Source organism: Oncorhynchus nerka, linkage group LG15 (genome assembly GCF_034236695.1).
Source record: "Oncorhynchus nerka isolate Pitt River linkage group LG15, Oner_Uvic_2.0, whole genome shotgun sequence".
Classification (NCBI taxonomy): Eukaryota; Metazoa; Chordata; class Actinopteri; order Salmoniformes; family Salmonidae; genus Oncorhynchus; species Oncorhynchus nerka.
In genome coordinates, this window is record NC_088410.1 from 53,234,608 (window position 1) to 53,255,085 (window position 20,478).

Sequence of the window (20,478 nt, forward strand, 5' to 3'; positions counted from 1 at the left end):
ATCACCGGGGGCAAACTACCTGCCCTCCAGGACACCTACACCACCCGATGTTACAGGAAGGCCATAAAGATCATCAAGGACATCAACCACCCGAGCCACTGCCTGTTCACCCCGCTATCATCCAGAAGGCGAGGTCAGTACAGGTGCATCAAAGCTGGGACCGAGAGACTGAAAAACAGCTTCTATCTCAAGGCCATCAGACTGTTAAACAGCCACCACTAACATTGAGTGGCTGCTGCCAACACACTGACACTGACTCAACTCCAGCCACTTTAATAATGTGAATTGATGGTAAATGATGTAAATATATTACTAGCCACTTTAAACAATGCTACCTTATATAATGTTACTTACCCTACATTATTCATCTCATATGCATACGTATATACTGTACTCTATATCATCGACTGCATCCTTATGTAATACATGTATCACTAGCCACTTTAACTATGCCACTTTGTTTACATACTCATCTCATATGTATATACTGTACTTGATACCATCTACTGTATCTTGCCTATGCTGCTCTGTACCATCACTCATTCATATATCCTTATGTACATATTCTTTATCCCCTTACATTGTGTATAAGACAGTAGTTTAGGAATTGTTAGTTAGATTACTTGTTGGTTATTACTGCATTGTCGGAACTAGAAGCACAAGCATTTCGCTACACTCGCATTAACATCTGCTAACCATGTGTATGTGACAAATAAAATTTGATTTGATTTGAACTCAGTGCTTCTTTGCTTGGCATCATGGAAAAATCAAAAGAAATCAGCCAAGACCTCAGAAAAAAATCTGGTTCATCCTTGGAAACAATTTCCAAACGCCTGAAGGTACCACGTTCATCTGTACAAACAATAGTTTGCAAGTATAAACACCATGGGACCACTCAGCCGTCATACCGCTCAGGAAGGAGACGCGTTCTGTCTCCTAGAGATGAACGTACTTTGGTGTGAAAAGTGCAAATCAATCCCAGAACAACAGCAAAGGACCTTGTGACAATGCGAGGAAACAGGTACAAAAGTTTCTATATCCACAGTAAAATGAGTCCTATATCGACATAACCTGTAAAGCCGCTCAGGAAGGAAGAAGTCACTGCTCCAAAACCGCCATAAAAAGCCAGACTACCGTTTGCAACTGCACATGGGGACAAAGATCTACTTTTTGGAGAAATGTCCTCTGGTCTGATGAAACAAAAATAGAACTGTTTGGCCAAAATGACCATCGTTATGTTAGGAGGAAATCCTGTAGAAAATTTGTGGGCAGAACTGAAAAAGCCCCTGCGAGCAAGGAGGCCTACAAAACCTGACTCAGTTACATCAACTCTGTCAGGAGGAATGGGCCAATATTCACCCAACTTACCATGCGAAGCTTGTGGAAGGCTACCTGAAACATTTCACCCAAGTTTCATTTCACATTTCACATTCTTAAAATAAAGTGGTGATTCTAACTGACCTAAGACAGGGAATTTTTACTAGGATTAAATGTGAGGAATTGTGAAAAACTGAGTTTAAATATATTTGGCTGAGGTGTATGTAAACTTCCGACTTCAACTGTACATATCTTCTTCCATACTACTTTAGCTACTCCCATGTGATGAAGAATCGTATGCAAAGTTCAATCTGTTCATTTTCATACCTACACTGAACAAAAATACAAACACAAAATTTTCTATATGCACAAAAGTTTATTTCTCTCAAATGTTGTGCACAAATATGTTTACATCCCTGTTAGTGAGAATTTCTCTTTTTCCAAGATAATCCATCCACCTGACAGGTGTGGCATATCAAGAAGCTGAATAAACAGCATGATCATTACACAGGTGCACCTTGTGCTGGGGACAATAAATGGACAATCTCAAATCTGCCGTTTTGTCACATAACACAATGCCACGGATGTCTCAAATTGAGGGAGCTTGCAATTTGCATGCTGACTGCAGGAATGTCCACCAGAGCTGTTGCCAGATAATTTAATGTTAATTTCTCTGCCATAAACCGCCTCCAACGTCATTGTAGAGAGTTTGGCAGTACATCCAACCAGCCTCACACCTGCAGACCATGTGCATGGCGTCGTGTCGGCGAGTGGTTTGCTGATGTCAACGTTGTGAACCAGAGTGCCCAATGGTGGTGGTGGGGTTATGGTACGGATTGGGTATAAGCTACAGAAAACACACACAATTGCATTTTTTCGATAGCAATTTGAACGCACAAAAATACCGTGATGAAATCCTGAAGCCCATTGTGAGGTACATTTTTTTTAAACAGATGCATATCTGTATTCCCAGTCATATGAAATCCATAGATCCGGGCTTAATTAATTCATTTCAATTGATTGATTTCTTCATATGAACTGTAACTCAGTAAAATCTTTGAAATTGTTCCATGTTGCGTTCATATTTTCATTCAATATAGTAGGCTAGGTCTTCTTTTTCTTTTGTCAATTGTGCTATAATTGCTTGATTACTGCTCCAGTATTTAACATCCAATTACATATTATACTGTATGCAATTCACAACTTATACCATTATATAATGTAGAATTCCACCACCCATATAGACACTGTATCAGTCCATTTAGTGCAGTGGATTAACAGGGGAATAGTAAAGTGCACTGAATGTTTTTCTTAATGCATAATTACAGTGTATTTGTTGTGGTGTGACCTGTGAGAATAGGGGCCTGGTAGTATGGGCACTGCTGTGTTAGTTAGGTAGTAGTGGGGCACACTTCGGCATCTTTGTACCTGCACACATGCACTTACAGAAGGAGGCTACTGAAACACACTTCTAGAGTTCTGCACTGGGTCACTGGATCAAGATCACAATGCATAAGGGTCTCTCTCAGCTGGATGTGGGCTCTTAGCGAGGTCCTGATCTCTCCATCTTCCTGTCTGTCTTAATAAACCTCTGTCTGTCTACCCCTTAATTTGCTCGAACTAAATCAAATCTAATTGTATTTGTCACATGCGCCGGATACAGGTGTAGACCATACAGTGAAATGCTTACTAAACCAACAATGCAGTCAAGTAAAAATTTGAAAAATAACAAATAATTAAAGAGCATCAGAAAATAACAGAAGAGAGGCTATTTACAGGGGGTTAGTCAAGATAATATGTAGACTGTTCAAAAGTTTGGGGTCACTTAGAAATGTCCTTGTTTTTGAAAGAAAAACATTTGTTTTATTTGATTAGGAGTCTTATGGCTTGGGGGTAGAAGCTGTTAAGAAGCCTTTTGGACCTAGACTTGGCGCTCCGGTACCGCTTGCCGTGGGGTAGCAGAGAGAACAGTCTATGACTAGGTTGGCTGGAGTCAGTGACAATTTTTAGGGCCTTTCTCTGACACCGCTTGGTATAGAGATCCTGGATGGCAGGATGCTTGGCCCAATTGATGTACTGGGCCGTATGCTCATCAGCTGATATCTCAAAGTGCTGTACAGAAACCCAGCCTAAAACCCCAAACAGAAAGCACTGCAGGTGTAGAAGCACGGTGGCTAGGAAAAACTCCCTAGAAAGGCCAAAACCTAGGAAGAAACCTAGAGAGGAACCAGGCTATGTGGGGTGGCCAGTCCTCTTCTGGCTGTGCCGGGTGGAGATTATAACAGAACAGGGCCAAGATGTTCAAATGTTCATAAATGACCAGCATGGTCAAATAATAATAATCACAGGCAGAACAGTTGAAACTGGAGCAGCAGCACGGCCAGGTGGACTGGGGACAGCAAGGAGTCATCATGTCAGGTAGTCCTGAGGCATGGTCCTAGGGCTCAGGTCCTCCGAGAGAGAGAAAGAGAGAAAGAGAGAATTAGAGAGAGCATACTTAGATTTACACAGGACACCGGATAGGACGGGAGAAGTACTCCAGATATAACAAACTGACCCTAGCACCCCGACACATAAACTACTGCAGCATAAATACTGGAGGCTGAGACAGGAGGGGTCAGGGGACACTTGTGGCCCCATCCGATGACACCCCTGGACAGGGCCAAACAGGAAGGATATAACCCCACCCACTTTGCAAAAGCACAGCCCCCACACCACTAGAGGGATATCTTAAACCACCAACTTACCATCCTGAGACAAGGCTGAGTATAGCCCACAAAAATCTCCGCCACGGCACAACACAAGGGGGGGCGCCAACCCAGACAGGAAGATCACATCAGTGACTCAACCCACTCAAGTGACGCACCCCTCCTAGGGGCGGTATAAAAGAGCCCTAGTAAGCCAGTGACTCAGCCCCTGTAATAGGGTTAGAGGCAGAGAATCTCAGTGGAAAGAGGGGAACCGGCCAGGCAGAGACAGCAAGGGCGGTTCGTTGCTCCAGAGCCTTTCCGTTCACCTTCACACTCCTGGGCCAGACTACACAATCATATGACCCACTGAAGAGATGAGTCTTCAATAAAGACTTAAAGGTTTAGACCGAGTTTGCGTCTCTCACATGGGTAGGCAGAACATTCCATAAAAATGGAGCTCTATAGGAGAAAGCCCTGCCTCCAGCTGTTTGCTTAGAAATTCTAGATACAATTAGGAGGCCTGCGTCTTGTGACCGTAGTGTACATTTACATTTACATTTAAGTCATTTAGCAGACTCTCTTATCCAGAGCGACTTACAAATTGGTGCATTCACCTTATGACATCCAGTGGAACAGTAGTGCATCTAAATCTTTTAAGGGGGGGTGAGAGGGATTACTTTATCCTATCCTAGGTATTCCTTAAAGAGGTGGGGTTTCAGGTGTCTCCGGAAGGTGGTGATTGACTCCGCTGTCCTGGCGTCGTGAGGGAGTTTGTTCCACCATTGGGGGGCCAGAGCAGCGAACAGTTTTGACTGGGCTGAGCGGGAACTGTACTTCCTCAGTGGTAGGGAGGCGAGCAGGCCAGAGGTGGATGAACGCAGTGCCCTTGTTTGGGTGTAGGGCCTGATCAGAGCCTGGAGGTACTGAGGTGCCGTTCCCCTCACAGCTCTGTAGGCAAGCACCATGGTCTTGTAGCGGATGCGAGCTTCAACTGGAAGCCAGTGGAGAGAGCGGAGGAGCGGGGTGACGTGAGAGAACTTGGGAAGGTTGAACACCAGACGGGCTGCGGCGTTCTGGATGAGTTGTAGGGTTTAATGGCACAGGCAGGGAGCCCAGCCAACAGCGAGTTGCAGTAATCCAGACGGGAGATGACGAGTGCCTGGATTAGGACCTGCGCCGCTTCCTGTGTGAGGCAGGGTCGTACTCTGCGGATGTTGTAGAGCATGAACCTACAGGAACGGGCCACCGCCTTGATGTTAGTTGAGAACGACAGGGTGTTGTCCAGGATCACGCCAAGGTTCTTAGCGCTCTGGGAGGAGGACACAATGGAGTTGTCAACCGTGATGGCGAGATCATGGAACGGGCAGTCCTTCCCGGGAGGAAGAGCAGCTCCGTCTTGCCGAGGTTCAGCTTGAGGTGGTGATCCGTCATCCACACTGATATGTCTGCCAGACATGCAGAGATGCGATTCGCCACCTGATCATCAGAAGGGGAAAGGAGAAGATTAATTGTGTGTCGTCTGCATAGCAATGATAGGAGAGACCATGTGAGGTTATGACAGAGCCAAGTGACTTGGTGTATAGCGAGAATAGGAGAGGGCCTAGAACAGAGCCCTGGGGACACCAGTGGTGAGAGCACGTGGTGTGGAGACGGATTCTCGCCACGCCACCTGGTAGGAGCGACCTGTCAGGTAGGACGCAATCAAGCGTGGGCCGCGCCGGAGATGCCCAACTCGGAGAGGGTGGAGAGGAGGATCTGATGGTTCACAGTATCGAAGGCAGCCGATAGGTCTAGAAGGATGAGAGCAGAGGAGAGAGAGTTAGCTTTAGCAGTGCGGAGCGCTCCGTGATACAGAGAAGAGCAGTCTCAGTTGAATGACTAGTCTTGAAACCTGACTGATTTGGATCAAGAAGGTCATTCTGAGAGAGATAGCGGAGAGCTGGCCAAGGACGGCACGTTCAAGAGTTTGAGAGAAAAGAAAGAAGGGATACTGGTCTGTAGTTGTTGACATCGGAGGGATCGAGTGTAGGTTTTTTCAGAAGGGGTGCAACTCTCGCTCTCTTGAAGACGGAAGGGACGTAGCCAGCGGTCAGGGATGAGTTGATGAGCGAGGTGAGGTAAGGGAGAAGGTCTCCGGAAATGGTCTGGAGAAGAGAGGAGGGGATAGGGTCAAGCGGGCAGGTTGTTGGGCGGCCGGCCGTCACAAGACGCGAGATTTCATCTGGAGAGAGGGGGGAGAAAGAGGTCAGAGCACAGGGTAGGGCAGTGTGAGCAGAACCAGCGGTGTCGTTTGACTTAGCAAACGAGGATCGGATGTCGTCGACCTTCTTTTCAAAATGGTTGACGAAGTCAGTCTCAGTGCTATGATGGGATCTAAAACCAGACTGAAGCATTTCGTATACATTGTTTGTCTTCAGGAAGGCAGTGAGTTGCTGCGCAACAGCCTTTTAAAACATTTTTGAGAGGAATGGAAGATTCGAAATAGGCCGATTCTAGGTCAAGGTTTGGCTTTTTCAAGAGAGGCTTTATTACTGCCACTTTTAGTGAGTTTGGTACACATCCGGTGGATAGAGAGCCGTTTATTATGTTATGTGAAAGCAGCTCTTTCAGTAGTTTAGTTGGCATAGGGTCCAGTATGCAGCTTGAAGGTTTAGAGGTCATGATTATTTTCATCATTGTGTCAAGAGATATAGTACTAATAACACTTGAGTGTTTCTCTTGATCCTAGGTCCTGGCAGAGTTGTGCAGACTCAGGACAACTGAGCTTTGAAGGAATACGCAGATTTAAAGAGGAGTCCCTAATTTGCTTTCTAATAATCATGATATTTTCCTCAAAGAAGTTCATGAATTTATTACTGCAGAAGTGAAAGCCATCCTCTCTTGGGGAATGCTGCTTTTTAGTTAGCTTTGCGACAGTATCGAAAGGGAATTTCGGATTGTTCTTATTTTCCTCAATTAATTTGGAAAAATAGGATGATCGAGCAGCAGTAAGGGCTCTTCGATACTGCACGGTACTGTCTTTCCAAGCTAGTCGGAAGACTTCCAGTGTGGTGTGGCGCCATTACCGTTCCAATTTTCTGGAAGCTTGCTTCAGATCTTGGGTATTTTCTGTATACCAGGGAGCTAGTTTCTTATGAGAAATGTTTTTAGTTTTTAGGGGTGCAACTGCATCTAGGGTATTGTGCAAGGTTAAATTGAGTTCCTCAGTTAGGTGGTTAACTGATTTTTGTCCTCTGGCGTCCTTGGGTAGACAGAGGGAGTCTGGAAGGACATCAAGGAATCTTTGTGTTGTCTGTGATTTTATAGCACGACTTTTGATGTTCCTTGGTTGGGGTCTGAGCAGATTATTTGTTGCAATTGCAAACGTAATAAAATGGTGGTCCGATAGTCCAGGATTATGAGGAAAAACATTAAGATCCACAACTTTTATTCCATGGGACAAAACTAGGTCCAGAGTATGACTGTGACAGTGAGTAGGTCCAGAGACATGTTGGACAAAACCCACTGAGTCGATGATGGCTCCGAAAGCCTTTTGGAGTGGGTCTGTGGACTACCCTCTGTAGAGCCTTGTGGTCGGAGGCCGAGCAGTTGCCATACCAGGCAGTGATGCAACCATGCTCTCGATGGTGCAGCTGTAGAACTCTTTGAGGATCTGAGGACCCATGACAAATCTTTTCAGTCTCCTGAGGGGGAATAGGCTTTGTCGTACTCTGTCGGGTCCTCTTCCCGACTGTCTAGCAGTCAGGATGCTCTCGATGGTGCAGCTGTAGAACTTTTTGAGGATCTGAGGACCTATGACAAATCTTTTCAGTCTCCTGTGGGGGAATAGACTTTGTCGTACTCTGTCGGGTCCTCTTCACGACTGTCAATTGGTGACAGATTTTCGTGTAAACATTCTACATTTCGTGCAAATATTCAGCACCTCATCTGTAGCCAAATAAACTGCATGCTTTCTCGACAAGTCGTAGTGGGAGGACCATACAACATATCATCAAGTTTACTCGATATGATGGTTAAATCAATATTTGTGCATGAAAGCGTTTCCACCAACATTTCTCGCATAATTCATTTTACAGACACAAAAAGATCCCACCTTGTCTAGTGTCTTTTTGTTTTGTTGACATTTGAAAAAATTAGAGTAGGATGGAAAACTGATTACTTTCCATCCCACTTTATTTTGCTGTATCCCTCTTTTCATTATATCGCTCTCTTGCTATCTATGAACTTAGTCTGTTGGCTTTGACATCCATTTTCATAACAGAGAGCTTGCCAGCTCATGTCAATTGGCATTGGTTTAATGTTTCCTTCACTCAAACTTCACTGCAAAGTAGGAAAAGCACATGGCACAGTTGTCTTTGATGTGATGTCTGTCTACGCTCTCTGAGGAAGTTGTTCCCATTAGGCATTCACAAATTGACCAAAATGGGGCCAATGAATGACTACTATTCAAGGTACAATAATCTGCGATAACGATAAATTTCACCTGGACACCTCTCTCAGGACTGAAGAAGAGAAGTTTCTTTTATAATGCTTGTTTTGAATTGACAGCATGCCTTTCGCACATTAGTCCTGTGTGCAGCCGTCTATTAGGATAGGAATTACTCCTCTGTACCTCCGCCATCTGATTGGTGTCAAGGTTTTTATCGCAGGAATGTGCTGGTGGTAAAGTATTCTCGATGACCTGTTTTGTTCTGTGTTCTCTCGTTGCGGTGCAGTGTGAAGCCTGCCTAAACTCAGCCCCGAGAGGTCCGGCTCCCAGACCAGCACCCTGAACATGAGACAGCTGTGTATCTGTGTGTCTGTCCTGCTAGCCTTGGCCACCATGGCTGTGGCTAGGCCTAAAGAAGGTTAGCCGAGTCCAACTGTGAAGTAATAAAAAGACCATGAATGGATTGCAGTTCAGCCCACATTCAATTGCTTCTTGCATTTTATATTTTATTCCAAGAATACATCAAAATGAGAACTGGCGTTGCAAGGAAGTTAATGAAATTAATACAAAACTACTGTTTAATTGTCTGCTTATGCCGTAGCTAATGTGATATTCATGATTTCCCACTCTGGCTTCACACATTCTCACTTCGCTTAAACCAGGACCGGAGCAGAAGTGCAAGTCTGGCCCAGTGGACCTCGTGTTCATTATTGACAGCTCTCGAAGTGTGCGGCCCCACGAGTTTGAGACCATGCGCAAGTTCATGATCGACATCATCCACACGCTGGACATGGAGGCGAATGCCACCCGAGTGGGCGTAGTGCAGTACTCCAGCCAGGTCCACAACCTCTTATCAACTTCACAATTTATCCTTTTGTTTATACACATTAGTGAAGAACTACGCTTGGAAAGGGAAGATCATTCTTGATGAATTCTTAGCTTGGCTTCCTTTTCCAGTTGTAGTTCTTGTAAAGGCTAAATGCCACTGGTGAAGACTCAGTTGCACCTAAATAGAGATAGCTAGACATGCAAACCCTGCATATGAAGAGGTGACTGATGCTTTGCATATTTCTATTACTCTAGGTCCAGAACGAATTCTCTCTCAAGACCCATGGCAAGCTGCAGGGCATGGTGAAAGGCATCAATGAGATCGTCCCCCTGGCGCAGGGCACCATGACGGGCCTGGCCATCAAGTACGTCATGAACCATGCCTTCACGGCAGCCGAGGGCGACCGACCCAAGGTGCCCAATGTGGCCGTCATCGTAACGGACGGGCGGCCCCAGGACCGGGTGGCGGAGGTAGCAGCCGAGGCTCGAGACAAGGGAATCGAGATCTATGCGGTGGGCGTTGCTCGGGCGGATATGACCTCGCTGCGTGCTATGGCGTCGCCGCCCATCGAGGACCATGTCTTCCTGGTGGAGTCTTTTGACCTGATCTACCAGTTTGGCCTGCAGTTCCAGGACAAGCTCTGCGGTGGGTTGGGTCGATAAGCGATATTATCAAATTATTGTCAAAAGTTTGGACACACCTACTCATTCAAGGGTTTTTCTTTATTTTTTACTATTTTCTACATTGTAGAAAAATTGTGAAAAAATCAAAACTGTGAAATAAATAAAAATATATTTTAGATTTTAGATTCTTCAAAGCAGCCACCCTTTACCTTGATGACAACTTTGCACACTCTTTGCATTCTCTCAACCAGCTTCATGAGGAATGCTTTTCCAACAGTCTTGAAGGCTCTCCCACATTCTGGGCATTTGTTGGCTGCTTTTCCTTCACTCAACAGTCAAACTCATCCCAAACCATCTAAATTGGGTTGAGCTCAGGTGATTGTGGAGGCCAGGTCATCTGATGCAGCACTCCATCACTCTCCGTCTTGGTCAAATAGCCCTTACACAGCCTGGAGGGGTGTTGGATCATTGTCCTGTTGAAAAACAAATGATAGTGGGACTAAGTCCAAACCAGATGGAATGGCGTATCGCTGCAGAATGCTGTGGTAGCCATGCTGGTTATGTGTGCCTTGAATTCTAAATAAATCACTGACAGTGTCACCAGCAAAGCACCCCCACACCATCACACCTTCTCCTCCATGCTTCACGGTGGGAACCACATATGCGGAGATCATCCGTTCACCTACTCTGCATCTCACAAAGACACGGTGGTTGGACAAATTTGGACTCATCAGATCAAAGGACAAATTTTCCATTGCTCGTGTTTCTTGGCCCAAACAAGTCTCTTCTTCTTCTTGGTGTCCTTTAGCAGTGGTTTTATTGCAGCAATTCGACCATGAAGGCCTGATTCACGCGGTCTCCTCTGAACAGTTGATGTTGAGATGTGTCTGTTACTTGAACTCTGAAGAATTCATTTGGGCTGCAATATGAGGTGAGCTGTTCTTGCAATAATATAGACGTAGCCCTATTTGGTAAAAGACTGTATACCACCCCTACCTTGTCACAACACATCTGATTGGCTCAAACGCATTAAGATGGAAAGAAATTCCACAAGGCACACCTGTTAATTTAAATGCATTCCAGGTGACTACCTCCTGAAGCTGGTTGAGAAAATGCCAAGAGTGTGCAATGCTCTCGCAAAGGGTGGCTACTTTGAAGAATCTGAAATATAAAATATATTTTGATTTGTTTAAAAAAATATATATTACTGCATGATTCCATGTGTTGTTTTGATGTCTTCACTATTATTCTATAATGTAGAAAATAGTAAAAAATTAAATAAACCTTGAATGAGTAGGTGTGACCAAACTTTTGACTGGTACTGTGTATGTTCAGCGATATGCGCAATATAAGCAATTATCAACATTACTCAGTTTCCATGATAAATCAAAGTTATTGTTCCAACCGTAGTATCCCAATTTACAAATCCCAATTTACTGTTGCTGAAGTGTGTCAAGATCGCCAGTGTCCACAAAGGTTTGTATTCGTACTTGAGACTTTCAAAGCTTATAAAATGTTCCCGAGTGGCGCAGCAGTCTAAGGCATTGCATCTCAGTGCTAGAGGCGTCACTACAGACCCTGGTTCGAATCCAGGCTGTATCACAACTGGCCGTGATTGGGAGTCCCATAGGGCGGCGCACAATTGACCCAGCTTTGTTAGGGTTTGGCTGGGGTAGGCTGTCATTGTAAATAAGATTTTGTTCTTTATTTAACTAGGTAAGTCAGTTAAGGTTAAATAAATTAAATAAAAAATATACTCAAGTCATAATAAAGCTCTGTGGGATTTTTAGCTCTTGCTATTAGTTGCATCCTTGGCAGCACAATATCAAGCATCTAATTCTCACAAGAGCATCACTAGCTTTTGGGAACTTTCCTTATATTTCCTAATGCCAATATGATGAGAGTGATTAAAGGTTGAATTGTTGCTTGTCTGCTGGGGTTCCAGGGATGGATCTGTGCCTGGAGTCTGACCATGGCTGTGAGCACCTCTGTGAGAGCTCCCCTCGTTCTTTCCACTGCCTGTGTCTGCCAGGGTACACTCTCAACGAGGATGGCAAGACCTGTAAAGGTATAGGCTGTCAATGGGGCTAGAAATGAGCCAACTTAATCATTTTGTATTATTATTAATGAACTATACACTGAATATACCTAATATTGAGTTGCACTCCTCCCACACACACACACTTTTGCCCTCAGAACAGCCTACATTTTTGGGGGCATAGACTCTACAAGGTGTCAAAACTGTTCAACAGGGATTCTAGCCTATGTTGACTCCAATGCTTCTCACAGTTGAGTCAAGTTGGCTGGATGTCCTTTGGGTGGTGGACCATACACATGGTTAGCAGATGTTAGTGCGAGTGTAGTGAAATGCTTGTGCTTCTAGTTCCGACAATGCAGTAATAACCAACAAGTAATCTAGCTAACAATTCCAAATTACCAACAACGACGAGACGGCCTACAGGGAGGAGGTGAGGGCCCTCGGAGTGTGGTGTCAGGAAAATAACCTCACACTCAACGTCAACAAAACTAAGGAGATGATTGTGGACTTCAGGAAACAGCAGAGGGAACAACCCCTATCCACATCGATGGAACAGTAGTGGAGAGGGTAGTAAGTTTTATGTTCCTCGGCGTACACATCACAGACAAACTGAATTGGTCCACCCACACAGACAGCATCGTGAAGAAGGCGCAGCAGCGCCTCTTCAACCTCAGGAGGCTGAAGAAATTCGGCTTATCACCAAAAGCACTCACAAACTTTACTGTATCTTGCCTATGCCGCTCTGTACCATCACTCATTCATATATCTTTATGTACATATTCTTTATCCCCTTACACTTGTGTCTATAAGGTAGTAGTTTTGGAATTGAAGTGCATGTAACTGGGTAAGCTGTAACTGGGTCTGGTTCTTGTATATATCGATGGGAAATGAGTCAGAAATTGTGAGCATGTAGGATAGGTCAAGTTAAGTTTCAGCAGTTACTGACTTAACAGCAACTGTGATTTTTGTCTCTTTGTATGATACAGCCATAGACCCGTGTGCTGGGGGGAAGCATGACTGTGAGCAGATCTGTATCCCCTCCCCTGGAACCTTCACCTGCGGCTGCAACACCGGCTACACCCTCAACGACGACAAGAAGACCTGCACAAGTTAGCGACGCCATCGGCAGGCCAAACAATACAATGCACTAAAAGCAACATCCCGATGGAGATATATAGACCAAAATATACATACATGCATTCACACACAGGCTGGCCCCCGCCCGCCCACACACACATGCACACACTCTCTCTCACACACACTTAAAGCACTCAGAGAAGATATTACAGACATTTCATCAGCTTTCACTAGGTACTGTAGGATGCAATTTATGTGTTTACAACCGAGTGAGGACTGAAAGTTAGGAGATGTCTTGATTCAGCTCAGGCTCTAGAGAACCATAAGTCAATGTTCCTGGCTACAGCTTTTCTGTGTTGCAATGCAAAAAAATTCACCTTGCTGAGAAAGAAAACTGTGAGCTTAGATTTAATAAGATGTTATAGACCTCCATCTGCAAAATAAGAATCTCTGGATTCTCTGGCTAAACTACAGCGTGGTTGTGGGGGTGAAATGGTTCTCATGGGCGATTTTAAACTGGTTCTCTCCAAACTCTGAGGCCACAAGAGGACTGTGCAAAACATTGCATTTTACTTTATTGATAAATGCAGTCACAAGACCCAATCCAAAATACATCTCCAAGTCAACACTTATTGATGTTATTCTAAGTAACAATCCACATAAGTACTTGGCCGTTGGTATTTTCCCTAATGATTTAAGAGATTATTGTGCAGTTGCTTGCATTAGAGACCCTAAAATCCCTAAACTGCTCCCTCAGTACATGGTCAAACAACATTTTAAGCAGTTCTGTAAGCAGGCCTTCCTGCATGAACTTTACGCATGCAACTGGGATAGGATTGCTGTTTTTGCCAGTCAGAGGAGGCATTCTCCTATTTTCATTCCATGTTTTCTAGTATCTGTGATAAACATGCCCCTCTCAAAAAGTACTGGGTAAGAGGTAGAGACAATCCCTTGTTTACAGAGGAATTATCTGATTTGATCCAAAAACAAAATACACAAATGGGCTAAAGCCAAAAAGGGTAACTCCCAGGCTGAATGGCAGTTATTCAGGGCACTGAGAAACAAGTACACCTTGTTAATACGGAAATGGAAATCTAACTTCTATTACGAATCTACCAAGGCAAACCTCAATAACCCGACAAAATTATGGAAAACCATTAAGTGACAGACAAGAATCAACTGCTTGATATTTTTTACGAGCATTTTGCTAAGGCTGGGCATTTATTTGATAATGAACTCCATCCTAACATCTCAAATGAGGCTGTGAATGAAACTACCGCCTGCCGGCCTACGGTTCATCCATTTCATTATACCGAGATTGAGTTTTCAGAAGTTGTAAAGGCACTCAAATCTATTGATATTAAGTAGCTGGAATTTAACCCTTATTTAAAAAAAAATATTTGATGCCCCTCTCACTCATATATTAACATCTTTCATTGATGAATAATAACGATTCCAAAAGTCTGGAACGCACTTTTACATAAGGTTGGAGATCCGTCCCAGTTGGATAACTATCGTCCCATATCAAAACTGTCTGCACTGGAATAGGTTTTGGACAACCTGGTGAACTGACAGTTGAAAGACTTTCTTTATAAGTTCTCAATTCCAGTCGGTTTTAGAGCCAAGCATAGTACCATTACTGCGGTAACTAAAGTTATAGGTGATATTCTAGATGCTCAGGACAAGAAACATCACTGTTTCACTTTTTATTTAATTATCAACACTGTTGACCTTGCCCTGCTGTTGTGTAGACAAAAACATTTTGGTTTAAGTGTTGAAGAATTGGATTGGTTCTAACACTACTTTTGTGGCAGAACAGTGTTTAGCACAGCAGGGAATGAAATCGGCGTTTCGAAGGCTTACGAAAGGAGAACCCCAGGGCTCAATTTTAAGTCTGATCCTTTTTACACTGTATATAACTTATATATGGAAGACTGTTGACTTTGCAAATCTCCATCTGTATGCTGATGACACTATTTATTCTTGCACATGTAATATTGAGAAGGCTTTTCAGGATAGTTGGCTTTTGATGCTGTTCAAAAGCAACTTTCTGAATTGAAACTGGTGCTTAACGCAAACTAAATATATGATTTTCTCTTCTCTGAAAGTAGATAGGAGTCACTTGAAGAGTTTAACTCTAAAAGGCCAGCAAATTAATAGGGTCACCTCCTATACATTTCTTGGGATTTGGTTAGATGAAAGCTGAATTTTAAACAGCACATTGATATGCTGAAGAAACTGAAATTGAAATGTGTTTTTTATTTTAGGAACAAATCTTGTTTTTCAATGTCAGTCAGAAAGGATCTTATTCAAAGCACTTTTACATCAGTGGTGGATTATGGTGATGTTGTCTATCTGCAGGTCTCAGCAAGTACCTTAAACCAGTTAAATGTAATTAAGAATGGGTTGCACCAACATCGATTAGAGTTAATCTAGGTTTTGTAAATCTAGGTTTATAATTCATCAGAGCTGTGTTGCACCACTTAATTTTAAATCTGGATCAGTAAATTTATAAATAATGGTTTTAAACTATGATTAGTGACATGTTACACCAATATGAGGTATTTTGTGAGTTGAAACGAAGTAGCTAGCCTACTTGACAAATGAGGCCACAAAGTTGCTGTTTCTTGATAAAACAATAACAATGTAATGTTAGAACTACTGCAACTCCATCGTGAAAGGTTCTCAAGGGTTGGCTGATTTGAAATCAAATCCATTATTTGCCAGTACTAGACAGAAAACGAATTTGTTAGCTAACTTTAGCTCGCTAGTTTATAAATTAAAAGCGGAAGCCAAAAAGGATGCGGCAGAGGAGAGGGGGGGCTATTTCAAACTGGAGCCGGAGGGGGGCCTACATCCAAGGAATTAATCCTATCACCCAGAAGACATGTGAGATGATTCCCAAGCAAGTTTGCCCCTCTCCATAACCCCTATGATGACGACAGAGAACTTGACCCAACAATATTTAGCAAGCATAAATAACTGGTAAATATCAATGCCTATAATGCACATTAAAACTAATGTTAATGCTACTTCACTACAATGTTACCGTTATCAGGCCCGTTATAGCATGTTGCATAACATCATTCATACCAAGGCTGGGCATATCATAAACTCCAATTCAATTGCTGCACAAAATGGTCACATAAATAGCCTACTAATAATGACTTAATTATCATAAAACACTACAGGATTCAACCTGTTTCTAATTATTCTCTGAGGAACTCGTTTTGGTCTCTCCACAGTAGATATGCTGCCATTTTATCAGTTAAACCCCTCAAGTGGCAGTTTAGAATGAATCGGCAATCTAAGTTTATGTATATTTTTTAATTAATTGAGCAACAGGCTTAAAATTAATCGAGGTGTAAACTTAGATTAGAGGAAGGATTCATTTAAAACTAGGTTTAAAATTTGGTGCAACAAGAAATAGATAAACCTTGATTTAACCCAGTTTAAAAGTTAATCCATGTTGGTTCAATACACCCTAAATGTAAATGAAAATGTAATCTACTGGAATGACTCAATAGCGTGGCTGGTAGGTGACTGGTAGGAAGGCAATGAGGAGGAACAATGACAGGGACACAGCTTAACCTAGGCTAGCATATTTATTCAAAATAAAAGGTTCACAAATCTGGTTCTCAAACATTAACAAAAAACAAAACTCTCCCACTCCACTTAACTGAACCTAGTGATAGCCTTAACTTTAAAGAAAACTTGCCGGGCTGCTACCCAGCTTACCAGCTTCACTTGTAGACCGGTCACTTCTTCCTGTGGAGAACACAATGTCCAGGGCTTCAAACAAATGTCCGTAGAGCTCAGCCTCTGGCATCCAGCCCCTGTGCTAAACTAAAGCAGCCACTTAAAGTTCCCCAGGTGCATGGCAGCCTAACGAGGCCGAGTGACCTCAGGTGTGGTCGTAGCCCTGTAGCCTAGCTTGCTGCCGCCAACATTGCGGGTTGTGGGACGTGGCTGACACTCAAAACAGTGGCTTTCCCCGGCCACATAACTGGGACGCCACATTAAGTAATCCCCAAAAGTAATTGTTTATCATGAAAGGGCCATAAATGATAAATAGCAGTGGTGTAAAGTACTTAAATAGCACTTTAAAGTCATTTTTATGTAGTTTGGGGTCTCTCTTCTTTACTTTACTATTTATATTTGTGGCAACTTTTACTTTTACTTCACTACATTTCTAAATAAAATTATGTACTTTTTACTCCATACATTTTCCCTGACACCCAAAAGTACTCATAATTTGACAGGAAAATGGTCCAATTCATACACTAGTCATCCCTACTGCCTCTGATCTGGCGGACTCACTAAACACAAATGCTTGGTTTGTAAATGGTGTCTGAGTTAGGGAGTGCGCCCCTGGCAATCCGTATATAAATTAAAAACAAGAAAACGGTGTCGTCAGGTTTGCTTAATATAAGGAATTTGAAATGATTTATACTTATACTTGTCACGAACCTTGCCGAAGATGGTGCCTCTTCCTGTTCGGGCGGTGCTCGGCGGTCGTCGTCGCCGGCCTATTAGCTGCCATCGATTCCCTTTCCGTTTGTTTTGGGTTATTGGGTAATTGGGTACACCTGTTTTGTATTAGGGTTTGTTTGTAGGGTATTTAAGGGCACTAGGCCAGCTGGGTATTTGTGCGGGCTTGTTCTTGTTACTCTGTGTTTGATGGTGGGAGTTATTCGTGTATTTATTCTCCGGACTATTTTGTCCAGAGTGTGTTGGCGTGACTGTTTTGTTGCGCTGGGGAATAAATTTGAAAGAAAGACTGAACCCTGCTCTCTGCGCCTGATTCCCACCCACCACTCCTAGTTGATCGTAACAGAAGCCCGCACCTTCAGAAATTTAATCAGCAGGAGCAGCGACCACCCCTCTCCCCACTATGGAGGAGCGCGTCCATCACCACACAGCGGTCCTCCATCGGATTGGTACCGCGATGGACCAGATGATGGAGTGGATGGAACGATGGGAGAGGAGTGGTCTACCGACGTCTACCCCAGCTCCCCCACTGCCGACACCACCTACTCCACCTACGTCGTCCTCTGGGTCCGGCGCACTGCGTCTCTCCCCCCCCCCCGAGGGAGTACGATGGAGCGGCGGCTGGGTACCAGGGATTTTTGCTCCAGCTAGAGCTCTACCTGGCTACCGTGCGTCCGGCTCCCTCGGGTGAGGAGAGTGTGAGCCTCCTCGTCTCCTGTTTAACGGGCAGGGCCCTGGACTGGGCTAACGCGGTCTGGAACAGTCCAGACTCGGCTCGGGACAACTACCTGGAGTTCACCCGCCGTTTCCGAGCTGTGTTCGATCATCCACCAGAGGGTAAAGCGGTGGGTGAGCGACTGTTCCACCTCAGACAGGAGACGAGGAGCGCACAGGACTTCGCGTTGGAGTTTACGACCCTAGCTGCTGGTGCTGGGTGGAATGACAGGGCCCTGATGGACCATTACCGGTGTAGTCTCCGGGAGGACGTCCGCCGGGAGCTAGCTTGCAGGGACACAACTCTCTCCCTGGATGAACTAATAGACATGTCTATTCGATTGGACAACCTGCTAGCTGCCCGCGGGCGTTCAGAAGGGGTCCTGTTAATTCCACCTTCCAGCTCTCCCACTCCCACTCTGATGGAGTTGGGAGGAGCTGCATCTAGGGGGATCAGAGGGGGCTCCTCCTGCTCCTATTGTGGACGGAGAGGACACACTTCGGACCGGTGTTGGAGGAGTCCCTCTGGGAGTCGAGAGGGTCGGCAGGAACACTCCTCGGCCACCCCAGGTGAGTAAGCACCAAACTCACCCAGAGCTCCCTGTTGGTCACATGTTTTTTTTGTTAATTTTTTCCCTGCGTTTTCCCCCTCTTCAGCATAAGGCGCTAGTCGATTCAGGTGCAGCTGGGAGTTTTATGGATCGTGGACTCGCCCGTAAATTGGGTATTCCGTTAGTGCAGATAGACCCACCTGTCCCCGTGCACTCCTTAGATATCCGACCGTTAGGGTCAGGGCTGGTCAGGGAGGCCACGATTCCGCTGGACATGGTAACGCAGGGGAATCATAGGGAGAGGATCAGTTTCTACCTTATTGATTCATCTGGGTTTCCGGTGGTGTTGGGGGTTCCCTGGCTGGCTATTCACAATCCCCTTATTTCCTGGAAACAGGGGGCTCTTAAGGGGTGGTCAGACGAGTGTTCAGAGAGGTGTATAGGAGTTTCCATCGGTGCAACGAAGGTGGAGAGTCCAGACCAGGTTTCCACCGTGCGCATTCCCCCAGAATATGCCGATTTGGCTATCGCTTTTAGTAAGAAGAGGGCGACCAAATTACCACCCCATCGACGGTGGGATTGCGTGATAAACCTCCAGGAGAACGCTGCACTTCCCCGGAGTCATGTGTACCCGCTGTCACATGCCTTATGAGGAGACGCTGGCTATGGAAACATATGTCACGGAAGCTCTGAGACAGGGGTACATTCGGCCCTCCATGTCACCCGTCTCCTCGAGTTTCTTTTTTGTGAGGAAAAAGGAGGGAGGTCTGCGCCCGTGCATTGATTATCGAGGTCTCAATTCGATCACAGTGGGTTTTAGTTATCCGCTACCTCTCATCGCTACGGCGGTGGAATCATTCCACAGAGCGCGTTTCTTCACAAAACCTCAGGAGCGCGTATAATCTGGTGCGTATTCGGGGAGGAGACGAGTGGAAAACAGCATTTAGTACCACATCAGGCCACTATGAGTACCTCGTCATGCCGTATGGGTTGATGAATGCTCCAGCAGTCTTCCAATCCTTTGTAGATGAGATTCTCAGGGACTTGCACGGGCAGGGTGTGGTAGTCTATATTGATGACATCTTGATTTATTCTACCACACGCGCCGCGCATGTTTCCCTGGTGCGCAGGGTTCTTGGGCGACTGCTGGAGCATGACCTATACGTCAAGGCTGAGAAATGTGTGTTCTCCAAACCAGCCGTTTCCTTCCTGGGTTATCGCATTTCCAGCTCGGGGATGATGATGGAGTGTGACCTAACGCCGTGCGTAATTGGCCGACTCCGACCACGGTAAAGGAGGTGCAGCGGTTTTTAGGGTTTGCCAATTACTACCGGAGGTTTATCCGGGGTTTTGGCCAAGTAGCGGCTCCCATTACCTCACTGCTGAAGGGGTGGCGGGTGCGTTTGCGGTGGTCAGCAGAGGCTGATGGAGCCTTCAACCAGTTGGAGGCACTGTTCACTGGGGCTCCCGTGTTATTTATTCTCCGGACTATTTTGTCCTGTTGTTTGGACTGGCAATTTATATACGCCCTGTGTGTTGGCGTGACTGTTTTGTTGCGCTGGGGAATAAATTTGAAAGAAAGACTGAACCCTGCTCTCTGCGCCTGATTCCACCCACCACTCCTAGTTGATCGTAACAATACTTTTACTTTTCATACTTAAAACCAAATACTTTTAGACATTTACCCAAGTAGTATTTTACTGGGTGACTTTCACCTGA

At 44.8% G+C, this 20,478-nt stretch overlaps 1 protein-coding gene across 1 annotated transcript in view; it reads left to right on the top strand.

Annotated features, from left to right (window-relative positions):
- The window catches only part of LOC115142880 (matrilin-4-like), a 52,960-nt gene that overhangs the window by 5,903 nt on the left and 26,579 nt on the right, over positions 1-20,478 (top strand). Inside the window, exons 2-6 of the mRNA XM_065000715.1 lie at positions 8,723-8,854; positions 9,099-9,274; positions 9,520-9,910; positions 11,834-11,956; positions 12,913-13,035. Of these exons, the coding sequence (XP_064856787.1) occupies positions 8,782-8,854; positions 9,099-9,274; positions 9,520-9,910; positions 11,834-11,956; positions 12,913-13,035 (886 nt within the window). The 5' untranslated portion in view covers positions 8,723-8,781. The remainder of the gene's footprint in view (positions 1-8,722; positions 8,855-9,098; positions 9,275-9,519; positions 9,911-11,833; positions 11,957-12,912; positions 13,036-20,478) is intronic.